This window comes from Squalius cephalus (genome assembly GCF_949319135.1).
Source record: "Squalius cephalus genome assembly, chromosome: 9".
NCBI classification, from domain to species: Eukaryota; Metazoa; Chordata; class Actinopteri; order Cypriniformes; family Leuciscidae; genus Squalius; species Squalius cephalus.
Window position 1 is genome coordinate 3444259 of NC_137130.1, and position 17746 is coordinate 3462004.

Here is a 17746-nt window from a genome sequence, read left to right on the forward strand (position 1 = left end):
TTTGTATGTTCTCCCTCCATCTGATGCATCTCAGGCAATTATAGAGTAATTAAGAAAAAAAATGTAACTAGTAATATAACTAGTAATATAACTAGTTACTTTCTCCAGGGAGTAATAAAGTAAAGTAAGGCATTACTATTTTTGAGAGTAATATGTAATATATTACTTTTTTGAGTAACTAGCCCCAACACTGTTCATGACTCAGCTAAGTGTTGCTAGCATGTTTAGTATGTTTCTAGCATGCTTAGTACACAATAATTATGTGGATAGTACTGCATTACTGTGTTGTTAACCATGTCAGTTTCTGTTGCCAGTAGGTGGGGCTATGTCTATATCTGAATATTGCTGTGTAGATGTGTTCAGTGCAGGACTTTTATCAAACATGTGAATTTGGGGGCAGATTGGACATTGTATGCTTGAGTTACAACAACTTCCTTTAGCATTTCTAGCATGTTTTATGATGTTTCTAGCATATTACATATTGATTTTGGGGTAGATTGGACATTGCATGGCTGAGTTACAGCAAATGCATATTTAATTGCAGTAATAGCATGCTTTATCACTTAGCTAAGTGTTTGCTAGTATGTTTTAGCATGTTTCTAGTATGTTGGTAGGATGTTTAGCACCTACTGGCATTTTTTTATATGTTATTAGTCCAGAACAGTGTTAAACTTCACTTCCTGTTGCCAGCAGGCGGCACTATGACTATAACTTAATATGAGCATGGACATGTGTTCAGGAGATAACTCTTATCAAACGTGTGAAGTTTGGGGTAGATTGGACATTGTATGCTTAAGTTACAACAACTTCCTTTAGCTTGTCTAGCATGCTTTAGAACTTAGCTAAGTGTTGCTAGCATGCTTCTTGCATGTAACATATTAAGTTTGGGGCAGATGGGACATTCCATGCCTGTGTTACAGCAAATTCCTAATTAATTGCAGTAATAGCATGCTTTAGCACTTAGCTAAGTGTTTGATAGCATGTTTTAGCATGTTTCTAGTATGTTGCTAGCCTGTTTAGCACCTGCTGGCACTTTTTTTATATGTTATTAGGAGACCACAACAGTGTTAAACATGTCACTTCCTGTTGCCAGCAGGTGGCGTTATGACTTAGTATAACTGAATATGAGCATGGACGTGTGTTCAGGACAGAACTCTTATCAAACGTGTGAAGTTTGGGGCAAATTGGACATTTGCCTGAGTTACAACAACTTCCTGTTTCATGGCATTAATAGCATGCTTTAGCAGTTAGCTAAGTATTGCTACCATGCTTTAGCATGTTTCTAACATGTTTAACACTCAGTGGCATTTTTTACTATTGCTGCGTCCCAATTTGCGTACTATCCATCCTAAATAGTATTCAAAAACAGAATTAGTATGTCCCAAATCGTGGTATGTTGAAATAAGTGTTCCAAAGATGGTCTACTATTTCCGGTCAGAATCCGAAGTGCAGATCGATGCGCACTCTAACGGCTAATATTGCCCACAACCCATCGTGTGTTGGACGAAGATTCGGTTAGAACTACAAACACGAGTGAAAAGTGTTAAAAAAACTACAGACCGGCGGTCAGGGCAGGACTCTTATCAAACGTGTGAAGTTTGGCGCAGATTGGACATTGCCTTCTTGAGTAACAACAACGTCCTGTTTCATTGAATTAGCATGCTTTAACACTTACCTAAGTATTGCTAGCATGTTTTAACATGTTTCTAGCATGTTTAGAACTCAATGGCATTTTTAACATGTTGCTAGAACGGCATCAACGTGTTAAGCATGTCACTTCCTGTTGCCAGTAGGTGGTGCTATTACTGAAACTGAATATTCTCATGTAGATGTGTTCAGGCCATGACTCTTATCAAACATGTGAAGTTTGGGGCAGATTGGACATTCCATGCCTGAGTTACAGCAACTTTTTGTTTCATGGTGAAACATCGAAATTTGTCAGGCCGCCGAGGACCCGCACTTCGACAAAAACTCGAGATCTTCGCAATTTAATGTTGCAAAGGCCTTAAGATTACACTCACCAAATTTGAAGATGATCAGATTAAAACTGTAGGAGGAGTTTGTTAAAGTACGAGGCCTGAAAATGGCAAAAACTGCACAAAAATCTGAGAGGAAGTTCAAAATGGCTGACTTCCTGTTGTGTTTAGGGCTACGCTCCAATGACTTTTTTTGTAGGTATTAGGTCATTACATGTATGTACCAAATTTCGTACACGTATGTGGAACATAGCGGGAGGTGCACTCCGTAGAACTTTTATAGGTGGCGCTATCGAGCCATTTTGCCCCGCCCACCTTCTGTCAAACGTTCGGAAGGTTGGTCAGGACCACTCTTAGCTTTACCTTATCACTGTTGCAGGACTATACGAATATAATTCAGAAGTTTTAATACACCCAGACAGTTTTCAATTAGGCTAATTCAAGTGTTTTCATGCAAAGAATAAAATTGTCATTACACTGATTGTTGTTAGATTTGAATTATATTAATTTAATTAAAGAGCTTTTTTAAAGGGCAGTGAAAGCATAGGCTACTGTAGGCCTATTCGGACGCTAATTGTTTCTCAAGGGCTCGTACGATATTTTAAACATTTACAGGGGTAATTTGGTAATTTTAGTGCCGTCCGAATCCATAATATGTGTTTTTTTTCTCACCCAACCCGCGAAAAAAATCCCTGGCCAAATTAGTACCTACTGTTTTTTGACAAACAGGTCGTGTGGTAGCCTTATTTAATTGCCGTCTGAATCCACATCTCTGAGTTTACAAGAAGAGATTCAAAATCCACTGTTTAAAGGGGCTATATGTAGTTTTCAGCGGCCTCTAGCGGTGATGTTTCAGATTGCAACCAATACGTTTACAAGCGAGTGCTCGTGCGCGTGCTCGAACGTTACAATAATAGGTTACTTTTATCAGCTTGACGTTGAACTAATGCTCCTTGCTCCTACCATGATAACGTTACATTGACTGCATTTAGCCTATGTAATGTGGTGTTACCAGTGGCGGATCTAGAAAATTTTACATAGGGGGGCAAAGGGGTGGCAAGAGGTCTTGGCAGGGTGGCAGGGGTAGACGGTACATGGGAATCCCTATATGTGAATTGCTTTAACAAAACAAACACAAAAACACTTTTAAACTACAGTAGTTATTGTTTAATCGTGCCCTTACACACTACAAAGGTTTTTAATTTAAGAGCGCAGGTGAGTTTTTACAAGCTTTAAAGTTGAAAAGCTTCGCTCACACCCAGCAGTACTCACTGGCAAAACAATAGCGATCTTGCACAGGCGAAAAAGCTCAAAGAAAACTTCTTTAAAAGGCACCAAGAACGTCACAAACTCAGTCAGACTGGACGGGTTTACTTTGCCATTTGCTCTGTTTCTTTCAAGAAGTCTTTTTGCCTGGTGTATCTCAGTTTTCAAGTCTTGCAAGTCAGAGCCATATTCCTCAGCCACTAACAAAACCAATTCTTCCTTTAAGAAGTCATAAGCCGCTTTCCAACCAAGTAGTTCTAGGAACTGTCCACTTCTAAACAGTTCTAAGAACTACTCTCCCCCAAACTCGGTTTTGCTGTTTGCGTTCGCACTGGCCAAGTGGCCATAGGAACTGGTAGGAGGGGTAAGGGAGTGACGCAAGCACAGTGACTTTTATTTTGACGGCGCGACGGACCTTTATTTTGGCGGCGCTGAGAACGCCAGAGCAAACAATCCTCGCATTCTCTGTGTTTATTAGTTAGCGATCTGTCTATAGAAAGTAGACAGTATATGAAAAAATGTTATTAGCTTACATAATCATGTTTGGCTTGGTCCCCTCAAAGTTGCGTTGGATTTTCTCTTCAGCATTTAAGGTTTAGAGACCCATCTATCACTGTTTTCCATGTTTGTATAGTTAGTTTATGGAGTAAATATATAGGCTATAATGTGTTTACATTCTAGCTGTTTTAAAAATGGCGGGTGCTGGTGTTCTGCGTGCGTTCGGTCAATCAGTGTACACTAACGTCACGGATAGTTCCTATAGCGCTGGTTTAGACCCTACTCTGAAGTAGGACCTAAATTAGTTCCTACAAATGGAGTTCCTAGAACTAAAATCGTTCCTAGTTCCTGCGGTGCGAACACGCCGACATCCGGGTACTATAGCCAATAGTTCTAGGAACTGTGAAAAGGTTCCTCCGGTCGGAAAGCGGCTATTGTTTGATGGGTTTAAAGCTTGTATACCCCTCATTATCTTGCAGCTAGAGTTTGAAAAGCGCCTGTCCACTTCACTGATCATTGAGTCTATGATGGGAATGAATATACCTATTCTAAAGGCATCTTTGCTGTCAACATGTGTTTGCTGTCCAAGTGTAGATGTTACAAGAGTATCATGTAGTTTGGTTCTTTTTGATTTGACAATGGTAGAAATGTTGCAGCCATTGCATGTGTCAATTGCTGTACTCCACAGGTCATTAAAGCTCTCCTCTTTGCGATAATCTTCCAATGTCTGAGGGTTTCAGTAAGGTCAACTGCTTTGGTAAGGTCCACATTAGTTGACTGGAGCATCTCAGATAAAAACTTGGTTTCACCTAGCACTTTTCTGAAGACTGCAAGGAGCCCTATGAAATTAAAATCAATTTGAGAACGTAGTCCTCTTGCGTCTACAGCTCTCTGTGGATTGGCCTCATCTGAAATTTCATCCAGCACTCTTATTACTGCAGGCAGCCTGTCCATAAGGTTTCTACATGCAGCATAGCGACAGGCCCATCTAGTGTCTCTTAGCCTTGGAAGTTCTTGTGGTGCCCCACCACTGAACATTTCTTTTTGAACATCCATCCACTTAATGTGAACATATGAGCCTGACATGAATGTGTACAGTCTTTCCAGCAAAGTGAAAAAACATCTAAGTGCTCTGCTTTCTGGTACTCAAGGAAGCTCTCCTGAACCACACCATTATAATAATATCTTACGACCAGAGACAGCTGCTCCTTTTTTTGAATGTCTTTAGTCTCATCCGCTAAAAAAGAAAAGTGCTCACTTTCTTTAACCTCTTTTATAATTTCCTCTCTCACCATTTCTGCTAAACACTTCAAAATCTCATTTTGAGTGCTTTTGCTTGTGTATTTAGCATTTCTGGGACCCTGTGACAGCCGTTTTTTCACTAAGGCATCATGTTTACTCACAAGATCTAAAATCTCAAGGAAATTTCCCGTTTTTTGAGTTTTCAGATTCATCATGGGTGGCCATGATGAATCGGAAAACTCAAAAAACGGGAAATTTCCTTGAGATTTTAGATTAGTTTTCCGATTCATCATGGCCACGTTGGGAAATATTCTGAGTGGCTGTCAACAGCAAGGTTTCAGCCAAAGTTTTAATGTACTTTTGATTTTCGATTACTTGTTTCTGATTTTCATCTCCCATCATTCCAAAGACAGTTGTATTTTTCTTGGCCATTCTTTTGAACTCACTCCATGCAATCATCGCATTCACATGTGTGTCTGATCTGGCATGTACACTAAACCCACTGTCTTAAGAAGTGGCCTTCTTTCAGTTAGAATAGCCATTTTCTGATGTGAATACACTGTTTTTTAAATGTGCAAAATGTCTGCATGCAAAGCAGTATGCTGCATCTTTAGACATGGAATATTCAAGCCATGGCCGAGAACTGTACCTCTCCCTGTGGAAGCTTCTTTTTGCTGCTCCATGTTGTGTCTTTGGGAATGTCTTTAAATCAGGCTGCACTTCTGCATCACCTTTGCATTTTGATATATCTTAAAAAAGAAAGAGGAGAGTGCCAAATATAATTATCTAATGCAATTGAACAGTACATGGACATAGCCAATGCATATAAGTGGCATTACATATTATCCTACTGTAAGGCAATTTATATGGAAGAAGAATAAAAACATACCATGTGGTCCAGGGGGAATTGCAGGTCTACCCTCTTCCTCTCTGTCATCTTCCTCCTCCTGATCACTCCCTGCCTCTGTCCCTCTCTCTGAATCTGGAGCCTCCTCTTCATCCCTCACTGATTCTTCTTTTTCCTCGTCTCCTTCACTTATTTCCTCTTCTCCGTCACTTATTTCCTTGTCTCCTTGTCTTCTCCTGCTCTGACCCTCCTGGTCTCTCCAGTTTACTGCCTTCTCCTTCATTTCCCTCACGCTCTTCCTCCTGTGTACTTATTTGAATTTTTTTTAGCAAAAAAGCTGGCAATATCCCCACTTTTAGCATTCCTTTTCATGGCTAGGCTCCAGCTACTTTCTTCAACTACTCTTGCCTGCAAAAGTCTAATAATACATTTAAAATTAAAAATTAAATTGTTCAGTTTTGGTAAATGTATTGTTTAGTTCACTGTTTTGAGAAGCTTGTGGACATAGTGGCGGGTTGTTTTTACAAGTACAGTTTTTGGATCATCAAAGTTAGGGGGCAGTTGGGGGGGGCAAGGCTCTAGAGTGCCCCCCCTTGCCCCCCTGTAGATCCGCCCGTGGGTGTTACATAGGTACATTTACGGTAGGATGAAAGCCAACACCGGGTCTGTTTTTATAACCAAAACAAAGCGGAGGTTTCTCCATGATTCAAAAGCCCTGCAGATGTTGATCCGTGTTTTCGTCCGAAGTTGATCCAATTCACGTTTGGCCTGACGAGCTTCAGCAGATAAAACTTTTTTTTGTTTTTTTGTTTTTTATCAATATGTGGAGTTTGTGTTGGAGTCTGTGTTGTGCTGGGAGCAGGTCGTTTCTTAGTGTTAGCAGACATGTCATAAGTTGCATAAGTCATAAGTCCATGTCATAAATTGCAGTGTCGTCGCTGTTGAGTGCAGGCGAGATGAGGCGAGAGGCGAGAGGCTCTGGAGCGTGCGAAGTCATGATTTCGCGGTAAATCCGACCCGGAGCCTTCACATAGAAATAGGAATACTTGCTTTCAAAGGTAATAGCAAAACCCGCCAAGTGGATCATTTTAATCTGAGATTACAACCCCTTCACACACAGGCAATAAAAAAAGGATTCATTTTAGTAGAAAAACTACATATAGCCCCTTTAAATCCTTTTTGATCACTGCCGAGCACCGTTCGTAAGATGTAAACTTTTATTACTGAAATGCTGGAAAGTATTTACAAGAACAATATTTCATCGCAGCTCCACCTCAGCGAACAGAAATGGGAAAGAGAAGAAAGCACGTACAAATTTGAAATGGTTATTATGGCAGCAATATATGATACAATTTAAAAATATGTAGGCTAAGCTATTATAGTTTGGATTATTTTTTATAATATCCCATGAGTCCTTATAAATGCAATTTCAACTATTTCTAAAGTGCTTCTTTTATAAAGAACACCGCTTTCTCACATAATGCAGTGAAACAGCCCCATTAGGTATGCAGTGAAACATAAGAAGGTATATCTTAAGCAGCTTCCTATATGGCAAGCCGTTTTAACTTTTATTCATTTCCAGGATACTAATTCTTGATATCAACAATTCAATTTCTACTATAACAATGGGAATTTTTGATATCAGAAATGACCATTTCCACTAGTAGCAATGCTAATTCTTGATATCAACAATTTAATTTCAACTAGTAAAACTTAAAAATTCTTGATATCTGTAATTGTATTTTCACTAGTGAAATGTCACCATATGGCTGCCATTCAAAATCCATTGTTGATATCAAGAATTGATTTCTTACTTGTTGAAATTCCAATTTCACATATCAGAAATACAATTCTTACTAGTAAATTCCGTCAGACGTTTACTCCAGAATCTACAGGCACTAGTGAATTAGCGACGTCCGATTTGTGAGCCAGAGCCAGTCGTTCATTTGAATCTGTTCACTGTAATTCAATTTTCACTAGTGACAATGTTAATTCCTGATATCATGAATGTGATTGTTATTAGTAAGAAAGCCATTTTAGATATCTGAAATAATATTGATATCAGAAATACATTTTCAGATATCAAAAATGAAAAATTTTACTAGTAGCAATTCAATTGTTCATATCAAGAATAGACATTTCAACTAGTGACAATTTAATTATTGATATCAGTAATTCGCATTTTTACTAGTAACAATGTAATTATTGATATCAAAAATGATATTTCTACTAGTAAGAAATCAATTCTTGATATCAACAATTGATTTTGAATGGCAGCCTATGGTGACATTTCACTAGTGAAAATATAATTCCAGATATCAACAATTAAATTTTTGATATCAACAATTACATTTTAGATATCAACAATTACATTTTTGATATCAAGAATTCAATTGTTGATATCAAGAATTCAATTGTTGATATCAACAAGTAAATTGTTGATATCAAAAAATGTCATTCTTGATATCAACAATCCATATCCTGGAAATGAATAAAAGTTCAAACGGCTTGCCATACTGGCTCTGGCTCACAAATCGGACGCTGCTAATTCACTAGTGTCTGTAGATTCTGGAGTAAACGTCTGACGATAGACACAGACAGATGATCATCATGGGGATTAAAATAATCTTGCTTTTAGCTGTAATTGCTCACACGTGCTCTGCCAACAAAAACGGTTAGTAGATCATCAAATCAATATGCATAAAATGTGACTTGTAATTTAATACTTTGCTGATGCATAATTTAAAGAGTTAACCAAAAATGCTAATGCTGTCATTAATTAGGCTACTCATCAAGTTGTTCTTCGGATCACAAATTAAGATATTCTTGATGAAATCTGAGATCTTTCTATTGCTCCATTGACAACTACACAACTACCAATTTGATGCTTCAAAAAGTAGGCCTATACATAAAAGTAATCCATATGAATTGAGCAGTTTGATCAATTTTCTTTAGAGACGGGATCGCTTTACACTGTAAAAAATTTCTAACCCTCCCAAATCAAAAATTTCAAGTGACCGATAACATCTAAATTTTTCAATTGGCACAAGTGAAATTCTGTAAATTTAATTTTATAATTTACAGAATTTCACTTGGGCCAATTGAAAAATTTAGATGTTATCGGTCACTTGAAATTTTTGATTTGGGAGGGTTAGAAATTTTTTACAGTGTATGATGAACAGATTGAATTTAGTATCATAGGCTACTATAATTTGTTTCGGATTAAAAGCAAAGAAAGCCTTTTCTCAAATGTGTCCAAATGTTTTCTGCTGATTATTCTCTGGTGGTGTTATGAGAGTTTTCACTAATGCTCTTTTGTATTGATTACAGGTTCTGACTGCATTCCGCATCCTTGCTTCTCTAACCCTAACTCTTCAACAACGGATAACAGTAATATGCAACACAATCTCATGACAATTTGTATTTACGTTTTGCAGAATTTGTGGCTTATGTGTATAAACTCGTATAATTTCATTCATAAAAAATTTTGTACGGTCCGCTTACACCGGTGGTAATGTTTAGGGGTGGATCTCTTCTTTTTTTTTAAAAATAACTGTATGTTGTAATAGTAGCCTATTCTATATGACCTTCACTCATTGTGTTTTGTGCGGGTTACAGATTCTGACTGCTGTCTGTGCATTATTGATATGAGGGATCAAGTCAAGAGAATCGTGATAAATCCAGGTGGGTCGCTCATAAACTGGGCCGGTAGTAGCCTATACCACTTCGACATAACGCCAGTTTCACATGGGACATTGGGTAATGGAAACGCGGCATTTTATGTCATTTAACGTTTTCATTGTATGTGCAGTATGTTTCACTTTCAGCTGTGCCTATTAATAAGTTGGATTCCAGAATGTTTGCTAAAAAGTTTAGTTTGTTAATTATCTGTAGGCCTATATCCCTGTTAAAACACATCTGAGACCTCTCTGTCCTTCTATTGACAGCTACACAACTACCAATTTGATGCTTCAAAAAGTTCATAAAAGTAATCCACATGAATTGAGCAGTTTGATCAAAATTTTCTAAAGAGATGTGATCGCTTTATATGATGAACAGATTGAATTTAGTATCATACTTTGTACCAGCAGGCCTAGGCTATATATGATTTGTTTCGGATAAAAAGCAAAGAAAGCCTTTTCTCAAATGTGTTCAAATGTTTTCTCCTGATTATTCTCTAGTGGTGTTATGAGAGCTTTCACTAATGGTCTTTTGTATTGATTGCAGATTCTGACTGCATTCTGCATCCTTGCCTCTCTAACCCGAACTCTTCAACGTATAACAGTAATATGCAACACAATCTCATGACAATTTGTATTTACGTTTTGCAGAATTGATGTGTATAAACTCGTATAATTTCATTCATAAAAGTTTTTGTACGGTCCGCTTACACCCCAGTGATGGTAATGTTTAGGGGTGGATCTCATGCTTACTTTTTTGTATGTTTTTTGTATTGTATGTTTTAATAGTATATGACCTTCACTCATTGTGTTTTGTGCTGGTTACAGATTCTGACTTCTCTCCGGGTATTACTGTACGTGTGATGGAAGCCACAAGTTTCGAAAGTACCCGAGGTAATTTAAAGAGTTAGTTCAACCAAAAATGCAAATTCTGTCATTAATTACTCACCATCAAGTTGGTCTATAATTTCATTCATAAAAGTTTTTGTACAGTCCGCTTACACCCCAGTGATGAGAAGGTTTAGGGGTGGATCTCATGCTTACTTTTTTTAAAATAATTGTATGTTTTAATAGTATATGACCTTAACTCATTGTGTTTTGTGCTGGTTACAGATTCTGACAACTGGTGGGGTATTACTGCCATGATGGAAGCCACAAGGTTCATGAGGCCAGACTCAGAGGTGATAGTAGAAAAAATTCCTGAGCCTGAACTTTTTCCCCTGGGAGGTAAGTGTCCCTAAGACAAGATATATGCCCTGATCAACATAATTGTCAAGCGGGATCCAGGGGTGTGCTCCCCTGGGGGAACATTTTGATAAATAGTCCCTTGTTTTCACACTGCCTGCATCCTCATCATAAAATTGGACCAGTACATTTAGAATCTTATTTGGGGTGGAACGGTAGGCTACACAGAAGTCACGGTTCGATTCATACCTCGGTTCGGTTCATACCTCGGTTCAGACATCACGGTTTGGTTACGGTACGAGTTCGGTACAATGGAGGGAAAAGCAAAACAAAAATGCAGAAGGCAATTTTTTTTTATTGTGCATGTCTCAGGCTGTTCCGCCTAAGCCTTGTATTTTTTAAATAAGTTTTATTAATAAAGTAAAGGCATAGAACCAGTTTATTTGTAGTGCACTGACAATAGTTTTATATAATTAGTTTATTAATTAAATTAATAAAAAGACAAAAAGACCTTGAGATATTTTTGGTAATTGTACCTTAATTTAAAATTAATTTGCTATATTTCAGATCAATATATTTGTTTTCCTTAAAATTTTAATTAACACTAACTAACTTATTCTCATCTTAATTATAAATAATTTATTTCTGTATAAAATAATACTACCATTAAAAACACATTTGATTTTCTATTTAATCAATGTAGAATGTGTAACTTAAAAATAAACAGATTAGTGCTCTGATTGAGGATAAGAAATAAAAACCAATGCAATGTGATGAATGTCCAAAAGACGGCACCGACAGACTGTTTTTAAATGGGGTTGGATAAATATTTTCTGCTTTTAAACAGTGTGTGTGTGTGTGTGATTTTGGTTGGGTGACAGTTGTAGGTTACAGTTTGACAAGAGTTTACAGTTTGACAAAAGCACAATGTTGTTTTATATTGCGAGTGTACACAAATACAGTGCTATGCATAAGTTTAGACACCCATACTAAAGTTGATTAAAAAGAGGAATAAAAAATCATCTTTTGGAAATTGAACTTAATGCCTTAATTTAAAAAATGTGGAAAAATCCAACCTTTAAGGACACCAATTTTCTTTGTGAATGAATAATGTATCGTAAATAAATAAATGTTCTTCCTTAAAATACAGGGTGCATAAGTTTGGACACCCCTATGTTAAATTCCCATAGAGGCAGGCAGATTTTTATTTTTAAGTATTTTTATTTTTTTAGGATACTATGCATCCTGATAAAGTTCCCTTGGCCTTTGGAATTAAAATAGCCCCACATCATCACATAGCCTTCACCATACCTAGAGATTGGCATGGTTTTATTTCAGTTAGCCTAATAGCTAGTTTGATTTGCATTGAGAGATGATCTTATGGAAAGTACCCCATGCCAATCTCTAGGTATGGTGAAGGCTATGTGATGATGTGGGGCTATTTTAATTCCAAAGGCCAAGGGAACTTTATCAGGATGCATAGTATCCTAAAAAAAAAATTTAAAAAAATACTTAAAAATAAAAATCTGCCTGCCTCTATGGGAATTTAACATAGGGGTGTCCAAACTATTGCACCCTGTATTTTAAGGAAGAACATTTATTTATTTACGATACATTATTCATTCACAAAGAAAATTGGTGTCCTTAAAGGTTGGATTTTTCCTATTTTTTTAAATTAAGGCATTAAGTTCAATTTCCAAAAGATGATTTTTTATTCCTCTTTTTAGTCAACTTTAGCATGGGTGTCTAAACTTATGCATATGTATAAGTAAACACTTTGCAGTTTGAATGATGTCCCGTATGAACAAAATGACGGAGTATGTTTTTATGTTTCCACTGTTCGAGCGCGCCCGCGCCTCTCACTCACACACACACACACAACATATTCCAGCATTGCAGTCTTTACATCGCAGCCTGCTTCAGAGCTAAGGTGGGGCTACAGATTAGGTGTCCCTAAATAACCCGCGTATCTAACAGTAGTTCTGCATTACATTAATTAAATTGCACGCGAGTTTTATTTATTTTTATACCGTGTATTCTCCGTGTATATTCATGCACCAAACCGTGACGCCCGTACCGTTTCGGTTCAATACGAATACATGTACCATTCCACCCCTAGATCTTATCCATGCTTTTGTCCGTGACCTCATCAATGTTAAGTGAAAACATGTTATTATTAAGCTTGTCGGACAGATTTCTTTTAAATTCTGGCGAGATGCCGTGTGTAATAAGATAGCCCGCATGCTGCCTCGAGACAGACAGATGCGTAAGAGCGAGTTTATCCTCCGCTAATTTCTGACACAAAGTGACGAGTGGATGAGCGATTGTAAACGACAGATCAAACTCGGCAATGAAGGAGCACAAGCGAATTTTTCCCCAGCCACGCAATTGGTCATTGAGGGTCGGATATCTGCTGTGGCTGTTGCCCCCGGCAAACGTGAGGTGTGTTGAATTGCTCGGATAGCTGCTTGATGACTAGGGTCTAACTCGTGCCGTGGCAGCACTTTTTTCCCGCTAGTTACATATAATATTTTTCTTGCGCACAAAGTGCAGAAACATGCTCCTGGTTGCCAGAGTTTTGACACCAGCTTCCAAATGGCTTTTTGTCTCTACCCACCTCCTCTATCCAAGACCAGCACCATTTATTCTTTATGCCTTTATCGACAAGTTTGGTGTCTTCCCTGGCTTCATAAAGTTGCACTCCATGACTTTGGCTACGTTTCGCGCTGCCAGTGTGGGAAACACATTCGTAGTGTATGGGAAACACAAAACAAATTTGCACGTGGAGTGACTGCTGAATCAATCTGATTGGCCAAAACCCAAGACCAGCCCCTACCCTATTACCGATTGGCTGAAGTAGGCTTACTGGTGTGGTTTAGTGAAAGCGCCTCTCAGATCCAGGGGGGTAATCGAGCTCGCGAATAGCGTACCACTCCCGGAGGCCGCCATTGGCTAACAAGCCTTCACCTGCTGTTAGCATTCCATTGACTCCCATTCATTTTGGCATCACTTTGACAGTGAATATCTTTACATCTGAGGCGTTTAAAGACTCCATTTGTCCATTGTTTATTTCTAAAGAAACACGACAATGTATAAAAAGCTCCATTACCTTGTATCTTACGTTATGGCCCCGTAGAAGCAGTTTTTGTAAAAGTAGGCTAACGATTGCGTCATAACCACGCGACTCTCTGGAAATTACCGTATAGACAGGAAGAGAAGCTCACAGTCAATCGGGGGGACGTGGAGGCATAAAGTCCGATAAAGTCAAGGGAGAAGCCCATAGAGAATCATAAAGTTGCTCCTGCTCCTAGCTCATGGACAGCTCCTACTCACGCTCTCCGTCTCTGCAAGATTCGGAAGGGAATGATTCAGATTTCGCTTGGCACAGCTACTAGAAGACTTACAACTGTCAGACAGGTTGCTCACGTCACATCCACGTCAAGCTCAGTTTGAGTCTGCGCAGTACGCTCAGGCATCAGGAAGTGAGTGCTTCTAATTTGCTTCACTTTTCTCCGTTGAAACCTATGGGGTCGCTGTGTCCAGTTTATATACTGTCAATGCTCAGATCTTGGGAATTGTCAGATCACGCGAACGCGAACATAATTATTTTTTTTCGCAGACACGTCTGTACGCCGGAAATCCGGCGTGGCGCCGGAGCGCTATCAGGCCTGGGAGTTAGTTCAACCAAAAATGCAAATTCTGTCATTAATTACTCACCATCAAGTTGGTCTTCGCATCACAAATTAAGATCTTTTTGATGAAATCTGAGACCTTTCTGTCCTTCTATTGACAGCTACACAACTACCAATTTGATGCTTCAAAAAGTACATAAAGAGATCATAAAACTATGAATTGAGCAGTTTGATCAAATTTTTCTAAAGAGAAGTGATCGCTTTATATGATGAACAGACTGAATTTAGTATCATACCTTGTACCAGCAGGCCTAGGCTACTATAATTTGTATCGGATAAAAAGCAAAGAAAGCCTTTTCTCAAATGTGTCCAAATGTTTTCTCCTGATTATTCTCTAGTGGTGTTATGAGAGTTTTCACTAATGGTCTTTTGTGTTGATTACAGATTCTGACTGCATTCCGCATCCTTGCTTCTCTAACCCGAACTCTTCAACAACGGATAACAGTAATATGCAACACAATCTCATGACAATTTGTATTTACGTTTTGCAGAACTGGTGGCTTATGTGTTTAAACTCGTATAATTTCATTCATAAAAGTTTTTGTACAGTCCGCTTACACCCCAATGATGGTAAGGTTTAGGGGTGTATTTAATGCTTACTTTTTTTGTTTTAATAGTATATGACCTTCACTCTTTGTGTTTTGTGCTGGTTTACAGATTGCTGTCAGCATATTTCACTTATGGATTCCAAAATGCGACGAGAAATACCTGTGATGTGGAACATCTCAGGCAAGTCTGTTGACTTTCTCAAAGGCTTGATGGTCACGCGCGTCATGCCCTTGTTCTACATCTTCGTCATCCTGATTAGTTTGCCCCTGAACGCTTTGGCCTTGGTAACGTTCACCTGTAGGATTAAAGTGAAGAAACCAGCTGTGATCTACATGTCTCACCTGGCGTGTGTGGACCTGTTCTTCACCCTGTTGCTGCCTCTGAAGATCCACTACCAGCTGAACGCTTCAGATTGGGTGTTCGGTGAGGTGGCGTGTCGTGTGCTCAGTGCTGCTTACTACTGCTACATGTACTGCTCCATACTTCTGATGATGTGCATAAGTGTGGACAGACTGCTGGCTGTGGCGCTTCCCATCACCTCTCAAACCTGGAGGAGCGCAAGGAAAGCCACGTGTGTGTGTGTGCTGGTCTGGCTTCTGGCGCTCGCTGGTACGGTGCCACTTCTCTCAATGAGACAAACGCTCAAGGTTGAGGACGTGGGCGTCACTTGTCATGATGTACTGCGCCAAAACGACCCTTCAAGGCTGTATTATGTGTACCTATTCTCCATTCTCTCCTGCCTCTACTTCTTCTTGCCACTGGTTGTTACCTTAGTGAGCTACTTTACTATCATATATGTACTCAGTGCAAAGTCTGAATGCTTAACAACATCATCATCACCTTCAGGCATTCGAAGGAAAGCTGTGATTATGACTATTGCTGTGCTGATTGAGTTTGTGTTGTGTTTTGCTCCAACCAATGGCATCCTGTTGTACCACTATGTTGGTTTAGCTACAAGAAGAAACATCGGGGAGGGAGATTCATCATATGCTGTTTACCTGTTGGCTGTGTGTTTGGGGAGCGCAAGTGTTTTTCTGGACCCTCTTCTGTACTACTACGGCTCGTCTCAGTGCAGACAGCAAATGAGATCTGTGTTTTGGTGCAGAAAGGCAAAAAGAGCGAAAACAGCAAACACATGAAATGCTCTGACTATACAGCAGCACAATAGAAAACAAAAGTCTCTTAAAGATCTCTCTTAAAGGGGTGGTTTTGATTTCACTTTTCTAACTTTAGTGAGTGTGTAATGTTGCTGTTTGAGCATAAACAACATCAAAATAGCCCACAGATATTTTTATATAACATGTTAAAATTGTCACTTTTTGAGGGTGAGCAAAAGCGCACCATTTTGTGTGTGTTCCTTTAAATGCTATAATTTACATTAACCCCGCCCCCTGAACATGATTTATAGAGTATCAAGACAGAAAGTGCTAATCAATTACTAGAATATAACTATACATAAGCTTCATAAATTCATCAACTAACTATTCAGAAATGTTCTGTTGCTTCTACATGTTGTCACTTCTTCTCGAGTCTCTCCATCATTGTCTGACTCCGGTTTGAACATAAAAGGCTAAAAGTTTTTGACATTTTCAGCGCATGTGTGTGTGAGGTAAAAGGACACGATCTCTTGAAGCTCCGCCCCCTGTGCCGGGAGCAGCAGCTCATTTGCATTTAAAGGAACAGACACAAAACGGGCGCTTTTACTCACCCTCAAAAAGTGTCAATTTTAACATGCTATATAAAAATATCTGTGGGGTATTTTGAGCTAAAACTTCACATACACACTCTGGGGACATCAGAGACTTATTTTACATCTTGTGAAAAGGGAATTATACCACACCTTTAAAACAACTGCCATATTCTTGCTTGACAAGTTCTTTACACTGTACTTTTCTGCCAGTATTAACCGATATGGAATGAAGTGTTCCTACATGATGTGTTAGTGTGTTAGTAACTTCTCTGTATGCACTCATATATTATTCAATTTAATTATATATCATGCACTATATTGACAATATGTAGCTACTGTGTTGAATCAGTGAAGGTTTTGGAGCACTGTTTATAATGCATAATATATTATCTGTAGGCAATTTCCTTATCATACATATATGTATATAATGTATTTCACCCATATCCATCTAATAAATGAAATATAATCATAATAAATAAAACCTGTAATAGCCTACCATTTGACTGACGCCAAATGATTATTGATTTTACATATTTTGGTTCTGCATTTGCACAGAGGCTGTGATTGAGCAATATAGCAGTGTTAATCCATATGTCTACCCAATGTAAATAAACTAACAATGTATACTATTCTGGTAGACATATATATGCCGTTGTGTTTAATGCATTAGATATCTAGCTATTTCCTAAAGTCAATTACACCAAAACGTGTGCATACATAGATTGTGCACATTGTTCTGGAAGGCGTGTCCCAGGTAAGGTCACATGACTCTGGCGGTGGACTTTCTCCCTTTAGCTATAGAGCTAATTCTCTTTAAATTCATGAAGAAAACAGAAAACTTATCTACACTTAGGGAAATGCAGTCTTTCCAGTAAACATTGCTGGAACAATGGCACACAACTGGTCTGAACTGTCTGTTAATGACTTTCTAGGTATTAGGTCATTACATGTATGTACCAAATTTCGTACACGTACGTGGAACCTAGCGGGAGGCGCACTCCATAGAACTTTTATAGGTGGCGCTATCGAGCCATTTTGCCCCGCCCACCTTCTGTCAAATGTCCGGAAGGTTGGTCTGGACCACTCTTAGCTTTACCTTATCACTGTTGCAGGACTATACG

At 38.6% G+C, this 17746-nt stretch overlaps 1 protein-coding gene across 1 annotated transcript; it reads left to right on the plus strand.

Annotated features, from left to right (window-relative positions):
* Positions 1 to 10375: 10375 nt before the first annotated feature.
* On the plus strand, positions 10376 to 16074 carry LOC307164660 (proteinase-activated receptor 1-like; the record flags this gene model as incomplete). Its single annotated transcript, XM_079881694.1, has 2 exons — positions 10376 to 10403; positions 15044 to 16074. Exon 2 carries the CDS (start codon positions 15067 to 15069, stop codon positions 16072 to 16074), a length of 1008 nt encoding a protein of 335 aa, XP_079737820.1. The 5' UTR covers positions 10376 to 10403; positions 15044 to 15066.
* Positions 16075 to 17746: the final 1672 nt, after the last annotated feature.